We start from the raw sequence: 18,207 nt of genomic DNA on the forward strand, positions 1-18,207 counted from the left end.
CTAATATCGAACTCCAGTTTGGTTGTCTGTTTAATGTCACCTTCAACTCAGGCACTCCATTTTCTCTCACCACCTGTCTGGCCATTTCTATCTGTCCTTCTCATCCTCACTATCTGTTTAATTCAACTGCTTTTGCAAGCCTATTCTACTCTCCTCTGTTTTTCTCTTTACACAGTCATTTATCATTAATGTTTAATCTCATTCCTTGCACTACCCTTTTCAATCTATCTGACTTGTCCTTCCTTGCAGTCACTGTTGTTTTAGATTTTCCTTCCTTACCATCTTACCTGTGTTACCTTTCTGTCCTTTCTCTTCTCACTCGAGAGATCCTTCTGTGTGTATACTTAAGGCAAATTACCAAGCACCATCTGTTGCAGGAGGACACTCTTGGAGTCCTTTGATGCTGCAGGCAGGTACAAACCACCATTCAGAGGGAAAAAACTGGAGCTGTGAACTAATGCTAAATTTTGGGAAAGTGATTTTCATGTCTGCTAGGTTTAGGTTTGTGTTGGTGTTCAAACAACAGGGGTTCCCCTCATTCTGAAGACTATCGCATCTTGTTTTGTTATGTGCAGTATAATTGCTGCAATAAATAGCTGTGTCTGTGTGATCAGCTCACATCAATTTATCAGGCCTAGATTCAGTCGGTAAAGACGCTGCAGAGGCTGGGTGTCATTAAATATTCAGTAAAATTGCCATTATAGGGTTTTTAAAAATAAAAATATGGATGAAAAATATTTAATAGGACAGAAAAACAATAACATCAGTCCCTCTCATTTTGATGGTTACCTAAATATTTAAATATGTAGGTGTTGACAAACGTGCAATTATTGTGGCATTTATGTATTTATACATTTTACTGGTAATTTGAGTTTGAGTGGTTTCGTGGTTTTATTCGCCCAAAACGCTGTTACCGTGTAAACAAGAGGTCAGAACGCAACAAAACTTTTACGTTTTACTGTCTCAGTGTTGTGGTGTAAACAGGGTCTTAGTCACCAACATGAAGTAGCAGTATTTTATTGAGTGTAAACCCAAGTTTTTTTTTGTCACTGTCTGAAAAGCAATGGCTGTTGGCATCACTTTTCACCAAGTTGCCTCGTTTTATGTGTTTTTCCAAGATCAGACAACAGATGGTCACAGCGTCAAACTCAGCAGTCAGCCATGAATTCTTGCCGTCACTTGGCCAAAAGACATCATCCATTTTCACACAACCTCTGGACCACATCTGGAGTTGCACTTTCATACATGAGGAACAAAGCGATAGATCATTCATCGTAGACTAACTTTTACTAACAGAAATGCTTTGGTTTTTGTGGAGGGGTGGCACCTGAGCTTTGCGTGATTTGGCATCTCTTAATGACAAAGATTCCAGATTCTGATCTTTTATCTAGTTCGACATCATTGTCGATGCTACGATAAATTAGCTTCTTCATTATCCAATATTTATATTCCTCTGGATTTACATTAGTTACATGACATGGAATACCATCAACAAACTCACACACTCACAAACTCTTCAGACAATTACCTGTTTAGAATAAACAACATTTACTCTTCCTCTCCTATTTTTATCTGATAATGAAACATTTAATAAATTCTCAAATTAAAATAGATCATTTACATGTTTGAGACTTTCCAATTCTTTCCCTGGCTCTACTGTAGCTACATTTTACATGCTAGAACTTCTATTGGGGTGTCCTTTTTTTTAAAAGATGAAATGGTTGAGGTCATCTACCAACCGAGAACTGAGCCCAAGCTGAAGAGCTACAAGACCATCATCCCAAAAAAGAAGGGACCTACCATCCAAAGCATCCCGACGAGACAGTAAATTATTAAATATTCTTCTGAGTATAGTTTGCATGTTTGGCTAGCACTTAAAATCTATCACACAGATGTTTGTGCTTTTTGTATACCTTTAGTCCAAGCTAAGTTTGGCAATGCTATTGTTGTATGAAGATGGATATGTGCTACACAGCGGTGAAAAGGCTGAGGCTCTTGTAATAAATTAGACATTTATAAGCTCTGTTACTTAAACAGCGAGGACAAAGGCAATGGAAAGAGGTGAGGGAATCCATTCCATAAAATTAAACATAAGAAAATAGAGCCAGCAGGAATGTGCCAATATTTCCATAAGTGCTGCTTTTAAAGCATTAACATTTGAAACCTTCAATATATTTAAGGCTCCTTTGTCCAAAAAAGGTAGAAAATGTAAAACTCCCATCTCATGCAGATTTTTGTGCAATCCATTTATTTCTCTCTCCAATTTTCATCTTTCAAATATTCCACATTTTGGATTCACCATTCTTCCAAAGAGGAATTAGCCTACTTACATGCAAATGACTAAACTGTGTCATCTGCTTTTCTGACGGCTGAGAAGAAAATGAGAATGAGAACAGTCAAAGATTTGTTTTAGCGAAGGAAAAGAAACATTTCTGCACATTCTGTACAGATATGGCTAACTTCATCTCCTTAAAATACCAAAATGTCATAGAGCAACAAAACACATTAATATGCTTGTGCATGCTGATGCAGGGTTGTATATTTGTACTAGTATAGTTGTGTATATAGGCTTTAGTTAGTGTGCATTTCTACCTGTATATACAGTTTGTGTTTCTGGATGTAAAGCCACACCTATCACTCCCCTGAAAGAGTATCACCTTAACTAGAAATGTTACACTTGACCATCTGATGGTGTAAAGAAAGCAGACAAACATGTGAAATGTATTTTAAAAGCCAATATATTTAGGAATTTCTTTTCTCCTTGCACTGTTTAGCTACCCATCACACTTGAAATCTGTATCTTCTCGGAAAAACAATTTCTCAGGCTAAGTAAAACTGTTTATACATTCCTCACATTTTCCTAAACAAGCACCTTCTGCAGTGACATGACAGTGATGAGTTTCCTTATCAGCACATAGATACATCAAGACATACACTTTCAGTCTTCTGAGCTGCTTTGCTTACATTACATTTGCATTCCCACAGAACAGTGTGGAAAAAGAATAAAAAAAGATTCCTATAGTGAGTGAGCTCCACTGTCTCTTAGCTCTAATCTTCTTTTCCTGTGTTTGTATTTAACAAAGAAAGAATAATTTGCTGCCTCAAGAATATTGCGATTTGTAGTGTTTGCTAGGTTAACACAGAGAGTGTTGTCAAAAAAAGGTAGAAAGGACAACAATTGCTAATTCCTTTGTGTCCTTCCATCTTACTTCTGGTACTCTGTATATTTAGCTTTCTCTGTGATTACATCATATGAACACACCATTTTTCATAGGGTGTCACAGGCTCTGTTGTGGATGACGTTTTACTGTGGATTACAGGATTAGCATATTCACACACAGACAGTGACCACTGTGCAGTACGAAAAGAAAAAAAAAAAAGAAAGAATACTGAACCTCTGTGGCCTCCTGTGAAACACAGGAGAAAAACAGTCAGATTAACCAGGTTATATAAGGTTCACTGGTGCAACTGAAACAGTCTCATAGTACACACTAGTTTTACTAAGTATAATGTTTTGGTTTCAGAATGCAGAAAATTATTTCTGGAGCAAAAATTTTATGAAATATCTGTAGGGTCATTTAGGAGTCAGAGCTTCCAGAGAGTTTACAGTTTGACATTAAGTTGCAAACTAATTTAAATCATTCACGCAAAGCAATTTCCCAGTTGAATGTATTGGATTGTGGTTGAGGTGACACTTTTTCACTCAGTCTGCATGATTATCTCCACTGAGCCATAATACGGCCGTCTTCTGGCTGAATAATTGCTCTCCTATGGAGAGAGTGATGCCACATACAGCTCATCATGTGTTTTTGGCCTCAGACTGCAGATATTTAAAGCTCTGGTGTGGATGCTGGCCACTTTTCAACCAAGAGATTTTCAGAATAATGAATGTGTTTTCTCACTTTTGTTCTGGCAGGGACACTTTTAGAAACAGGTAGTTTGTTATGTTGTTCATTCCCTTTCTCGTTTTTTTGCCAAATCTGTCCTGCTGTTGCTTGAAACAAGCCATTATCTGTTGTTAGTCCATTTAAGAGCTTTACGAGAAAAAACAAGGACATTCGCTGCTGCAGATAAAAACTGCAACATGCTTTGGAAGATGTCCTACTTATGACAGAATATGCAGTTTCATAAGTTTACTGTAAGCCGCTGTGTAACAGACAGTGGTGGAAATAAGCACTTTCCAAAATATGGGATACATGGGAGGCATCTGTTACTCTGAGCCAGAAATCAGCTATTGGTCACATGTGGGATGTTGGTAAATGCTTAAGTTCACAAGCACCTTTGGTGTTTGGAGAAATAAGGATGACAAGTGAGAAAACACCTGTTTCTTTTCTGTCATCACTGCCATCTCCTTCCTTCACTTACTTTCTACACTGAGCAGCCAATCAGAGTGAGAGCTCTCTCACAGACACAATGCGGATTTAACATGTAGAAATATCTGATAAAAAAAAAAAGATGTGGACGACGCTCACACACTGCAAAAATACAATCGAGACAGATGTTCTGCTACAGGCATGCCCGAGAACCGATTATCTGTTTCATGTTCAAGGTCACCAGTCTGCTGCCTCAAGGATACAGATAATAAAAACTGGATGAATGGGAAGAAGTTTAAGAATAACACATAAAACATGCATATTGAAGCCTTCTTGTTAAATAAATGATAAAACTTATCAGAGTGCACTGAATCAAACTTTATTAATCCATCTAAAAATGTATCTTCCCTTCATTAAGTGTATAAAGATGTTTACTGAATTTTCTTATAAATGAAAGATACAAACCCCTACAGGATATATGAAACACATTTAAACTTGTATATAGCACATACAGTAATAAGCCAAATTTTTAATGCAGAGTTTTCAAAGTTACATTAAACTAAATTGACTAAACTTTTACAAAACCCCTGAAATCTAAAATATATTGACAAGATTGCAGCATTAGGACAAATAATACTGGCTCACACAGCTTTATAAAGGTGCTACAAAGCAGTTTCTACTTAAAATAGGTAACAATATTCACTATAAGTTACTAGTGATACAAAAGTGGTATTACATTAAACTAATGAGGATTAAGCATCTTTTTTAAAAAAATATTATTTTTTAGGATTTTTTTTATTGACACTCAGAGAAAAACGGGAAAAGGTTTTATGCAGATAAATAAAAACATTTTGAAAATCCAGATATTAAAAGAAATATATTCACATAAACAATCACATAATTGATTATTTGTTTCGTTCAATACAGTCACATGTAAAGTAGTCAATACTGCACAACCTGATTTATTTGATCTTAGCCAATTAATTTAGACAGTTTTATAAACACCCTTAGGTTAAACATGCTTCTGTAACCTAAATATGTAAGGTACACAGAAACTAAGCTCTTTCTATTACTTCCACTTCTCTCACAGACAGCAGGCTTCATCTCTGTATTTAAACACTCCACTCTGTAACACGCTGCAGACAATGTGCTATAATATCAGAGAAGTGGATGCATTGCTCTGTTTTAAATATGCATGCATTGTTTTGGGAAAACACTTGACATAAACACAAGGTTCTGATGATGAGACGTGTTACGTGAACACTCCCCTGGTCTGTCTCGCACTCCCACACAGACATTGTCACTCTTTGTCTCTCAAAGACAACACAGTGATCCACGAAACAGACTGACAGCCCGGTTCCATGAAAACTGACAGCTTTCGCTCACTCGTACCCCCACTCCCCCACCCACACAGTAATTAGTGTATTTGAGAGTGGGACCAAGGAGTCTCCATCAATCCATTTTATACTGTTAATATAAATGTCAGTGTGTGTTAATACCATGGTAACATGTGACAATTTAAATTTAGTATAATTTCTTGTATTGTAGCTCCTGGTAATTCATGGAAGGCAAACATACAAACATTTCTTCTTTTTTTCCCCCCTGTGGATTTAGTTTGTTTTGGCAAACTGAGTTTACAGAAAATCTCTGCAGACCACAGTGTTTTCATCCCACTGAGAAACTAATTTACCCTTTTTTAAAATAAGTCTTTACAAAAGCAGTTTCTGCAATTCATGAGGTGCTCGTTTAAGTCATGGCACAAACTCAAAGATTTCTAAGTAATTGGCACAAAAATCTTTGATTTAGTCTGTCAGCCTGCATGTTTTGATCAGGGGACTGATTTGAATAAAACCACACATCACACAAGCTTGTCTTGGGAGCAGTTCAAGACACACAGAACACACAAAGGAGGAAAATGCTGCTGAAAAACTTTCTCTAACAACAACAACAACAACAAAAAAAAAAAAAAACCTTGAATCTAAATGTAATTCCTTCAGTTATGCGGAGGCAGGGCGTGTTGTGTTGGCTGTTATCTTTAAACAGTCAGAAAGTTCTGCATTTAAAGCTACTCAAACTCTTGTGAGTTTACAATTCTCTGTTGCATTGGGATGAGATCCTCTGTGGCAAGAAGTGTCAACTCAACAAATAAGGATAGAAATGTGTTTTTTCCATGGCAAACAAGAGTGATGCACTCAGAAAGTAATTCCCCAGAAGCCTGTGCTCATTCTGAAAAATTCTCTGCTAGGCAAAAAAGGGAACAAATACACTGAATGGTTGCATCTGGCAACATTTTACCATAACCCATACAGCATGAAGCCTTTTAAAACCTCAATTACAGCTTAACAAATTGTTTATGGGTAATTGCCACTTACCCGCAACTGTTACTTACAAAGTGCACACCGCCATATACAATAAATCTAACAGTATACTGAAATAAATACATGGTGCACCTGCAAAAAAAACCCAGCTGCAAACCTTGAAGGCTTCTACTTCCATTCACTGAAAAGTAGGGTTTAAATTATGCAGGGAAGCCAAGTTTGCAAAGAACTGTCAGGGTGGTAATGAGCGACTGGGCAGAAGAGTCTAAAATGGAAATTAGCTCTTGAGTATCCCCATGGCTCTTGATTGGGCCAGTTTGGCTCTCATTTAACTTCTGATGACCACATGAGGTTAAATGGTGTTAAAAAAAATCAACTCAAGCAATCAGTGCAATAAACCAGCAGCAGAGATACCACTAAAGTTGAAACAAAAACTCCAGGAGGTCTTTTCCAAGGTTTCTGTACAACGAAGACACAAACAAGCTACCGTCCAACTTCCCTACCAGAGATCAAAACAAAACAAAGCTAAAAATGTTACCCTCTGGTATTAAAACCAACATCTTATGGAAACTCAGCAGCTTGTATATGAGCTGACTGCGCCCTCTGCTGACTCCTTTACTCAAACAGCAAGCCAGGTACATGATGGAATAGGCTAAGTTCGGTCCTCGAGATCTACCATCCTGCAACTTTTAGATGCAACCCTTTTCCAACACACCTGAATCAAATAACTGGCTCGTTACCAGGCCTCTGCAGAGCTGAATGACATGCAGATAACATCTGATTCAAGTGTGTTGGAGAAGGGTTGCATCAAAAAGTTGCAGGACGGTAGATCTCGAGGACCAAAGTTGGGCACCCTTGGGCTAAATAAAATACATGCATGTGTACTAACTTAGCTGTAGTGAAGTCTCAGTGTGGTAATATCCATCTTGTTGCTTCTTTTTCAGCATAGAACACAGATCCACTCGCTCCACCATCTGGTTTCCAAAAAATCTGTGCAAAGAGGAAACGAGAGACAAAGACACAGAGAGAACTTTGAGACAGAGAAAAGATGTTTGTGTAGATAGCTAGATACTGTAGCCACATGACACCAACAAGTACAAACAAAAAGACAAACAATTCTAAATACATACATGAATAATGTGTAAACTTCTAAAAATCTACAAAAAAGAAATAGAGTAAAAACATCAAGAAATAAAACTTACATTAAACTGAAAATGATTAATCTAAATCTTGATTTATTCTAATACTCAGTTAAATAAATAAATACGTTTCCACATCAATCTCTAGACCTAGAGTCAGATATGTGCAAATACAACAATATACCCTCCGTAAAAACATCATTTAGATTGCAGCGCTATGATAGGGTTAAATTGTGGAGATGCACAAACTTATTGATAATGACTAAACCCCTTAAACAAAGAGTCCATGTTATTGATTGTACAAGTATTTGTCATGAAATGAAAAACTAAGAACTTACTTGCTCGTATAGTCGGAGTAAAGGGCTGGATCCACACGCTTTATACCCTGACAGAGACAAAAGGGAAATCCAGTCTTTGTTGACTGCATCACAGACTGTATATCCTCTAGATAAACATAGAAACGAGGCGCCGGGCAGGATGAGGTGAAGAAAAAAGATAAATGCCATCCTTCCTCTGTCTCTCCCATCCTGATCACAGCTCATATTACTTTGCCTTCCTTGTCCTCTGTCAACATCTTAAATATATATATATATATATATATATATATATATATATATATATATATATATATATATATATATATATATATATATATATATATATATATATATATACACAGTCATGGACAAAATTGTTGGTACCCTTCGGTTAATGAAAGAAAATATCACAATGGTCACAGAAATAACTTGAATCTGACAAAAGTAATAATAAATAAAAATTCTATGAAATTTAACCAATGAAAATCAGGCACTGCTTTTCAACCATGTTTCAACAGAATTATTTAAAAAAATAAACTCATGAAACAGGCCTGGACAAAAATGATGGTACCCTTAACTTAATATTTTGTTGCACAACCTTTTGAGGCAATCACTGCAATCAAACAATTCCTGTAACTGTCAGTGAGACTTCTGCACCTCTCAGCAGGTATTTTGGTCCACTCCTCATAAGCAAACTGCTCCAGTTGTCTCAGGTTTGAAGGAAGCCTTTTCCAGACGGCATGTTTCAACTCCTTCTAAAGATGCTCAATAGGATTTAGGTCAGGGGTGATAGAAGGCCACTTTAGAATAGTCCAATGTTTTCCTCTTAGCCATTCTTGGGTGATTTTAGCTGTGTTTTGGGTCATTGTCCTGTTGCAAGACCCATAACCTGCGACTGAGACCAAGCTTTCTGACACTGCCCAGCACATTTCTCTCTAGAATCTCTTGATAGTCTTGAGATTTCATTGTACCGGCACAGATTCAAGACACCCTGTGCCAGATGCAGCAAAGCAGCCCCAGAACATAACAGAGCCTCCTCCATGTTTCAAAGTAGGGACAGTGTTCTTTTCTTCATATGCTTCATTTTTCCATCTGTAAACATAGAGCTGATGAGCCTTGGCAAAAAGTTCCATTTTTGTCTCATCTGTCCATAGGACATTCTCCCAGAAGCTTTGTGGCTTGTCAACATGTAGTTTGGCTTTTTTATGATTTGTTTTCAACAATGGTGTCCTCCTTGGTCGTCTCCCATTAAGTCCACTTTGGCTCAAACGACGACGGATGGTGCGATCTGACACTGATGTTCCTTGAGCTTGAAGTTGACCTTTATTCTCTTTAAAAGTTTTTCTGGGCTCTTTTGTTACCGTTCGTATTATCCGTCTGTTTGATTTGTCATCAGTTTTCCTCCTGCGGCCACGTCCAGGGAGGTTGGCTACAGTCCCATGGATCTTAAATTTCTGAATAATATGTGCAACTGTAGTCACAGGAACATCAAGCTGCTTGGAGATGGTCTTATAGCCTTTACCTTTAACATGCTTATCTATAATTTTCTTTCTAATCTCCTGAGACAACTCTTTCCTTTGCTTCCTCTGGTCCATATTGAGTGTGGTACACACCATGTCACCAAACAGCACAGTGACTACCTGTAGCCTATATATAGGCCCACTGACTGATTACAAGATCGTAGACACCTGTGATGCTAATTAGTGGACACACTTTGGATTAACACGTCCCTTTGGTCACATTATTTTCAGTCTTTTGTAGGGGTACCATCATTTTTGTCCAGGCCTGTTTCATGAGTTTATTTTTTTAAATAATTCTGTTGAAACATGGTTGAAAAGCAATGTCTGACTTTCATTGGTTAAATTTCATAGAATTTTTATTTATTATTACTTTTGTGAGATTCAAGTTATTTCTGTGACCATTGTGATATTTTCTTTCATTAACCGAAGGGTACCAACAATTTTGTCCATGACTGTATATATATATATATATATATATATATTTGACTTTATTTCCATTCTTTCATTCCAATGTTTGGACAATCATTCAACCCTGTCACACACAGCATGCTCACAGCTTTTATCAAGCTAGATGTGTGTGCATGTGTATACCTGAGATCGCAGTTTTGATGCTCTGGACAGCTTCATAATGGTGAGATGGGGTTCAAAGCCACGACCCTCCCCTTGCAGAAGACCCTGCTCCTCAAAACGGCTCCTCAACAACCCTGTAGCACACATGCACAACCGTGAAGCTCAATTTTCCCTCCTTATACTGTGTGATTAAATCACAAAATTAAAATAAAAAATAATATGGCTTCATCAGTGTCATTATTATCACTGAAATCATCATCAGCATCAACACAATTATGCATATATATATATATATATATATTCAAGAAGAAAAACTCCTTACTACCTTAATTAAAGCAGCAGGAAATAACAGAGTTTTACAACCATATTTAAAAGGAAGTTTTGTAGCCGATTTCAGGTTTTCTGGTAGCGTGTTCCAGATATTAGGAGCATAAAACTAAACGCTGATTGTCCTTGGTTAGTTTTAACTCTTAGGACGGAAAGCAAACTTGCACCAGATGATCTAAGAAGCCTCACTGGCTCACATGGCTTCAACAGATCAGATAAATATCTGGAACAAAACTAGGACCTCAAATCAATATCATGATTAATTGTTACTTCAAATACAATTGATTAGTAATTATTTTAGTACTGTTTTATCTTTAGTTCTCACAGCTATTTCCCAAATATTTTCACAATAGAGCAGATGTTGCTTTTATAAACGAAAGGAAACACACAGTTTAACTTTGTATGCTCAGTTCATTTATTTCTTTAAATACATTTAATAGATCATTTAAATAATTGACATGAGCAAGATTATATCGATTATTGGCTCTGAATATCAGGTTTTAATTAATTTTCTATTAATTTCCCAGCCCTAACCAGAACCATTTAGAGCCTTGTACACCAGCAGCAGAATTTTAAAATCACTTCTTTGGTGCACATAAAGTGACTGTAGAAACAGGAGAACAGGAGTCGTTGACACCAGAAGTAGTAAAGTCCACTGAAAACAAAAGTATGAACAAGTTTTCTAAATCATGTTCAGTCATCAGTCCCTCATTCTTTAGGTGGTAAAAGGCTGTTTGAGTTACACTATGGCTGTTAAATTTTAGTTCAGAGTCCAAATAACAAGACATGTCAGTCGACCTAATATAAAACAAACATCTATATTAAGAGGATAACATGTATATAAATCCATAATATCATGAGTATGTAGCTCATACAACTCTAGTCCCTACGTAAAATTATGCTTTACTCATCAACAAGACAGATACATGAACTGGGGCATAAACAAGACCACCAACAAGGACAGACATACACAGGGAAAGACGCACACACCATCTGATTAGGTTTAGTGGAGAGCTACAGAGGTATTTTTAGAAGAGGAACTCTGCAGGGAGAGAAAGGTTAGTATATAATCAATAACAGTGGTGGAGAGTGCAGACAAGAAGACAAGAAGGTCCGAAATCTATCCGTATCCTTCTCTTGTTTGTTTGTTGCAGTCACTAGTTATTTTTACAAATTCTTTTTTCATGTTAAGAATATAAAGGAAGTCTCAGAAAAACGACTAACGATCTGCTTTAGTTAGAAGCTCCAACTTGTTAAAATGGTCCAGATTTAAGGTTTTACATGTCCACATGAAGACTCAACCATCCATACTGGAGTTTCAGTGCTTGTTCAAGTTCTACATTCAAATACATGTAACAATAGCAGCAATGATACTTGTAATATTGTACAAGATGATGTTTGCTAATAGTTTTCTCATGAATGTTCCTTTGAGACTTCTTAATATGCTTTACTTTCTTTTACAAATAGATCTGTGAGGCTTAAAATAAGTCTGGTTACATAGCAATATGTGGGAAATAAGCACACCACATCATGTGCTAAGTTTATTCAACTTATGGTCTACAGCAACATCTCATTTCAACTAATGATACTAAGATCTAACAGAATGAACAGATGATCAAACCTTCAAAGTCTCGATGTGGAAACTTAACTCTAAAAGATTGTTTTGTCATTTAGGCCAGTTTTATCATGCCTTGATAAAACATTTACTTCTAGATTTTTCTCAGATTTGCTATTATTAAAATATGTGAAGCAGCATTTGCTTAGAATTAAACACTGTCTGCTCAGAAATTTACTTTCCATCTACAAACAGGCAACATCTCTCAGAACTAGAGATGACATCTTGCAGAAGATGCACATGTTACTAAGTAGAAATACTCCATTCCGTGTTGCATGCATGTACACATAAACATGTGTCTAAGAAACTAATGCATGTTTTTCTAAAATGTTAGAGTGAAAATGGACAGCATTAACCAAATTGTAAGCTTATTCAATATATGTGTGTGTGTGTTGGTGTTACAAGAGCAATGGTACTGGAATCCTCTTAGAAATGTGGGTTTAATCTTGCTGCTGAAGGTACAACACAAGACACATTCACTGCTTCTGCTCACACTTACGTAGTGCTGCTGTGAGTAAACAGGCACATACATACATGCATATTTTTTTACATACACACAGTAAAAAATATTAAAAAAAAACTAATAAAGATGGATTAAAGATAATTTGAGCAAATTCACAAATTTCAGGATGAGGATGTGGTTAAACGGGATGACAAAGCAGCAAGTTGACTACTCAATAATAAATATCTTAAATAAAAGTACACCATCAGACTGCACGTTTTTATGCTAAAAATAGACCCTGATATCGATCCTCTGCTCACTCCAATGCAAATACCATGTTTTTGAATAAGTGTCAACATAGCAACAAATTTTACAATATACCTCCCAACTTCCTAAAAGTTCCCACAGCAAAGACCTCAAATTTGGAAGCTTTCACCAGCTACAGTGTTTACGTCCTCAGCTGACCCCAGATTCACCCACACCTTCAAAGGGTACAGAAACCCAACTGTTGTATCACATTTACACTCAATAAAGCATTTAAGATTCCAGTAAAGACCAGAAGGAAGTTATAATGAAAAAAAGCAAACATAATTTAATGTTTACAGCCTGTATATCAAAGCGATTTGCAGAGAGGAGTGCAGATGACAGCAACTGACCTGCCAGACTGTCCAGTGTGCGTGTGTGCTGTCCAGTAGCCAGTCCAACAAACACCACCTCCTTCCTGAAATGACGGATCCCTGAGAAAGGCAGCACCAGATCCCGCCCACCCAGCAGCTCAGCCACTGACTGCTCGGCCTGAGCCAGCACGGCTGCCGCCCTGAAAAGAATGTATATACATGTGAATATTCACTCAATTCCTGACTTAATCCTCTCTCACTCTTCTTGTCACGTTACATAATAAGAAAATCTGGTGATTAGTAAAGACAAAATCTTCTTGATGTAGATTAAGCAAAAGTATGGTGACATGACGTGGCTTACGTAGAGCCAGACTAAGTTGGATCAACTAAAATCTAACATGTTCAGTTTTGTATTTGCATGTAATATGAAACATTTATTTCAATTTGCCTAAAAATAAAATGAACTAGCTGGAGTTTTACACATTGTTAGCACTGGTTTGCTCTGGTTATTTCACTATAATAATTAAAAATAATAGAAAAATGAACTAATGAGGGAGAATGTATAAAATATGTTACCAGACTTTATAAATGAATTGAAATGATCATAAACAACAATGCAAATTGTTTTCATCATCACTTTAAAATGTAATGACTTTACTTCAAGCTCATCTGATTATACTTGTGGGCTTATTTAAAAAATACAACTTTAATTTAGACATATATTATTTTTTATTTTGAAAAAGCTGGTGTAACATCATCTTTACAGTGTGCATTTACACATTTAAAATATGGATTTACTAGTTTTGCTGCAAGTTTTATGAAGAAAACAGAAGCTGCATCTAATGAGAGATGCTAAAAATGGGTGATGGTGGGGAAAGTGCATCCTCTACAGACAGAACATTCAGTCTTCACACTTACAACATCAATGAAACTACAAAATTTTATTTTATTTTAACAGTGCACAACTAAGGGGACTGAGTGGACTTCCATGAGAGGATTGTGAGAGTAGACCTATGTTTTGAAACTCAGCTATAACTACTAAATGCTGTTAAAATAATGAAGATAATGGGAGATTTCAATTTAAAGAAGCACTAATAAATTTTGGCAGATTTTCTCAGTGAGGCGCCTCCTAACAACAGCTAATTCATCCATCATGCATCCTACCTGTGCTCTAAGCTCTATCCAGCAAGTAAAACTCAGTCCAGTGTTAACTCTTGTCCTGTCTGTTGCTATGTCCATTTCTTTTTTTTCTTCTCCTCTCTTCCTCAAATAATATTCTCTTGTGTTTCTTTGCTGAATCAGCGATGGTGCAGATTTAAAATGGCTATTCTGTTGATATCCAGATGCTGGGGTGTAAAGCAAAACTCAGCTGTAATGTGATGTTCCAGGCTGGAAAAAAGAAGTTGTGAAGTGCGGTTTCTCAGCCTCAAAGTGCTGTTGGGCAATCACAGCTCCAGGAATTTGCATAATGAATGTCACTGCTTCCCCAAAACAAGTCAGAAACAGGTATTTATAAGGTCATAAAGTTACATAGTGCTATTTTAAGATTGGAGAAATTGCATTATAAGGACTTCAGCCTCTTTCCATTTACACTCCTTCTTATTACGACTTGGTGATGCTTGTACAATTGTGTAACACATCATGACATGAAACAATTGTGGCATCGTGTTACCTTTCAAGCCCAAAGTGATGCACATGCTGCATTGACAATTTTCCCATAAAGGTTTGCAATCTGATGACTGATGGTTGCAGCATCTGTAATTCTATATAATTCATATAATTCACTTTTTTCTTACCACTAAATGATCCCTTGTGATGATTCATCCTGAAAGAAATCACTTCTACTGTGTCAAAGGGGATCACTTTGAGCAACTTTGTATTGATATGTACTGATCTTTCCACATAAGGTGGCAAAAACCACTTTTTACGTACCAAATGTGTGCACGTTTGTGTGTATTTCTGTATGTTTGTATGCACTGACTCACAGATCTACTTGCTCCTGATGGGCAAGATGAGTGACTAATAGTGTGATATGAAGAGTTGGGACAGGGATCATGGCTTTGGCTAATCGAGGCTCCTGTTGAAGCACCACCTCTTGGACTTCAGTCACAGCTGAGCTTATCTGTCATTAGAGAAATGCACATTCAGTGATGGGCAGCAGTCAGCAGACAAACTATTCACTCATGCACAGATACTCAGACATCACTGAAAGAAGAAACAAGATGAGGGGAACAGCTTGAATAAACTAGAAAACTGCTCCCAGAGTTCAACATCTTAGACAAGGCATCAGTAGATTAAGTGCTAAATCATTATCTTTTCATAGGCTTAGATGTTTTATTCTCTCTTACAACTGATTTAGGTAGAATACAGTAATCAGCTATAAGGACATGCATTCATAAAGTTGTGGCAGCTGAGCAATCAGCAAGAAGTGATTTTTACTGGCAATCACTAAAAAATAAAATGAGAAGTTAAAGACTGGTGCTTCGTTTTCATTATCAACTTTCAAATTTGCTTCAAACAGGCAATGATACACAAGTAGAAAACTGAGTTTTTGTCACAACCTTTCCTCACCTGAGTGTTGGTGATGGGGATGGAGACAAAATAGTTTGGTCTTTGGCTCCCTTTCTTTTTTTTCTTCTTGTCTCCACCTTCCTCACTGTCCACTTGGCCTCCGCCATCTCCTCGCTTCCTCTTTCTTTGTGCAGAGTCTGAGTTGGGGACTAAATGGGAAAGACAAACATATCATCAATAAATAAAAAGTCATCCCTTAACTAAACTGAAGTCAATCAACAGGCCACTCGGTTACACCTCAAATTTCATAGTTAGAAAATTAAAGATGAAAATCCACAAACATACAGGTGATGAGAAATTAATCACATTTTCATCAGAAAATATCAATGAGAGCAAACATACATCCCAGCTCTTTCCATGTGGTGGGACTGGTCAGAGCAAATGGAAGCTCTGACATTAAACTGGCAGAAGCATCTGATGACTTAAGCTTTTTCTTCATCAACTTCTTCTTCTCCCTCCTTATTTTACTCTTTGATATTTTCTCATTTGATCCTTTGGAAGCTGCTGTAAATGAACAGATAACAAGCACATAATACATACACAGAAGATATAAAAATGCAAAATAATGTACTCCTATATATAAAGTGATACACACAGACAGGTTTAAAAGCACAATAAACTCTCTGAAAAACTAATCTATGGCCAAGTTCACCGGGAAATACAACACAAAAGACAGTTGCTGCTTGCTGAGTGAAAGATAGCATCTCTTGGTATATGACATGCCTACATAAATAATTTGTGCGTCTATTGAGCTAACTTGATTTTTCAAGACCTTACTGCACAACCCAGGCATTTCTCTTTGGTTCTTTATGCATTAGTAGTCTTGATTAATTTATACATATATACTAATACTACATCCTGTATTGATATCATAGTACAAAATGAAATTATACCATGCAATTAGGGAATGACACCCCTAATGTCACGGACACTGAAGAGGCTTAAGTGTGGCTTGCATGAGTAACTTATCATGTTGCATAGGACTTTACAGTATGAGCTGTTAAGGGGCACTTGGTGTCTGAATCAGGTAAGACAATAAAATTAACTAAATTGCATGCTAAAATTCTTGAAAGAGCTATAAGAGACAAAACTGCCCTGTACACATATATATTTGATCATGTTGACCAGTGTCAAAGGCATGATGACCAGCCTCAACTGTAAACTTTGCTGTTGGTCCAAGTTAATTGTTATTTTTTTACAACAGCTGCTCTACCAATTTGTACACAGATTGTTTAATTATTTGGTACTATCAATCTGACTTTGAATTTGTTTTTCAAGCACATCCATGAAAAGAGCTCTAGTGCTACTGCACAAAAACAAACCCCGTCATTATCAGAGGCAGCCACTTCTACTCACGAGACACCGTAGAGGTTCTGGTCTCTGTGATGCCTATGCGGGCCATACTCTGTAGATCCAGTTGACCAGAGATTATCATATCTTCCTTTTGCATTCTGCTATCCTGTTCAACCAGATTTTCACCACCACACTCTTCATCGTCATCTTCATCATCAGAGGCCACCACATTGGTCTCTCTTCCATAGGAGAGGCAGGATGGCTGCATGTCACTCACTGCTGGCAGATAACAACAGGGCTGAGCTGTAGCCTATGAAACATATCATGAATATTAGTTCAAATATGTTACTTTCTACGAACTGGTGCCAGAATGATTTTTTTATAAACTCAAGGCAAGTTACCTGAAGTCCAAACCAATGTGCTGATGGCTGAAAGGCTCTGACTTTTGGACTATGACTGGCAGATGAAGAATATAGCTTCTTCAGCACTGAATTTATCCTCTGAAAACAAAGAAATTTTGAACACTGCAAACTGGAGCGCAAGAGGACGCGGCCGAAGTTCATGACACAAAAATGTGGTGAATTTTAGGTACCAGCGAGGTTAACAGCTGCCGAATACCGACATGTCAGCTAACTGGAGCAGACCTTTCAAGAAAGAAAACATGGCCTGCAGGTTCTTTCAGGACAGTTACGAATGAGAAACTCCCAGGTTAATAATTTTCCATCTCTAAACCTAAACCTAACACCTGTTGTCCTGAATCAAACTACCAGGCTGCACATCTGTTGCACTGCTAACAGCTAACTGTCTCTTAGGACATGTGTTAATGATTAGCAAAATGAGATAAAGTAACATTTATCGATAAGTTGCCACCTAGTTGATCGTCTATAAAGTATATCGGCAGTGTTTTCTAACAGGAAACTTGTCAGGAAACTAGTCTGCACTAGTGACAACCAAGTAAAATTTTAAGCAAACGCGCTAATTGATAGGACCAACCGGATGTATCCGTTTGTAAACACTACCAAATTTCCGGTCTAGATGTTCAAAATAAAAAGCATTTTCCCATTCAAAATAAAAGCCTTAGGCATTTGGACCAATTAACAGAAGTTCAGTGGGATTTGCACTGCAAAGTCTTTGAGGACACCGAAAATACACTACAGAAATACAT

General features: G+C 37.1%; 1 protein-coding gene across 5 annotated transcripts in view; it reads right to left on the reverse strand.

Moving 5' to 3' along the window:
- The window catches only part of LOC121633331 (A-kinase anchor protein 7-like), a 43,687-nt gene extending 25,628 nt beyond the window's left edge, over positions 1–18,059 (reverse strand). For 2 of the 5 annotated variants that reach the window (XM_041975223.1, XM_041975222.1), the window contains exons 1-9: positions 17,444–18,059; positions 17,106–17,352; positions 16,092–16,253; positions 15,750–15,898; positions 15,164–15,300; positions 13,218–13,378; positions 10,199–10,311; positions 8,109–8,155; positions 7,521–7,621 (exon numbers count right to left, since the gene is read on the reverse strand). In XM_041975223.1, coding sequence (XP_041831157.1) covers positions 7,521–7,621; positions 8,109–8,155; positions 10,199–10,311; positions 13,218–13,378; positions 15,164–15,300; positions 15,750–15,898; positions 16,092–16,253; positions 17,106–17,352; positions 17,444–17,605 — 1,279 coding nt within the window. In that variant the 5' untranslated portion in view covers positions 17,606–18,059. The remainder of the gene's footprint in view (positions 1–7,520; positions 7,622–8,108; positions 8,156–10,198; positions 10,312–13,217; positions 13,379–15,163; positions 15,301–15,749; positions 15,899–16,091; positions 16,254–17,105; positions 17,353–17,443) is intronic. The other 3 variants (XM_041975226.1, XM_041975225.1, XM_041975224.1) reach the window with 3 other exon arrangements.
- Positions 18,060–18,207: the final 148 nt, after the last annotated feature.

Source organism: Melanotaenia boesemani, chromosome 22 (genome assembly GCF_017639745.1).
Source record: "Melanotaenia boesemani isolate fMelBoe1 chromosome 22, fMelBoe1.pri, whole genome shotgun sequence".
Classification (NCBI taxonomy): domain Eukaryota; kingdom Metazoa; phylum Chordata; class Actinopteri; order Atheriniformes; family Melanotaeniidae; genus Melanotaenia; species Melanotaenia boesemani.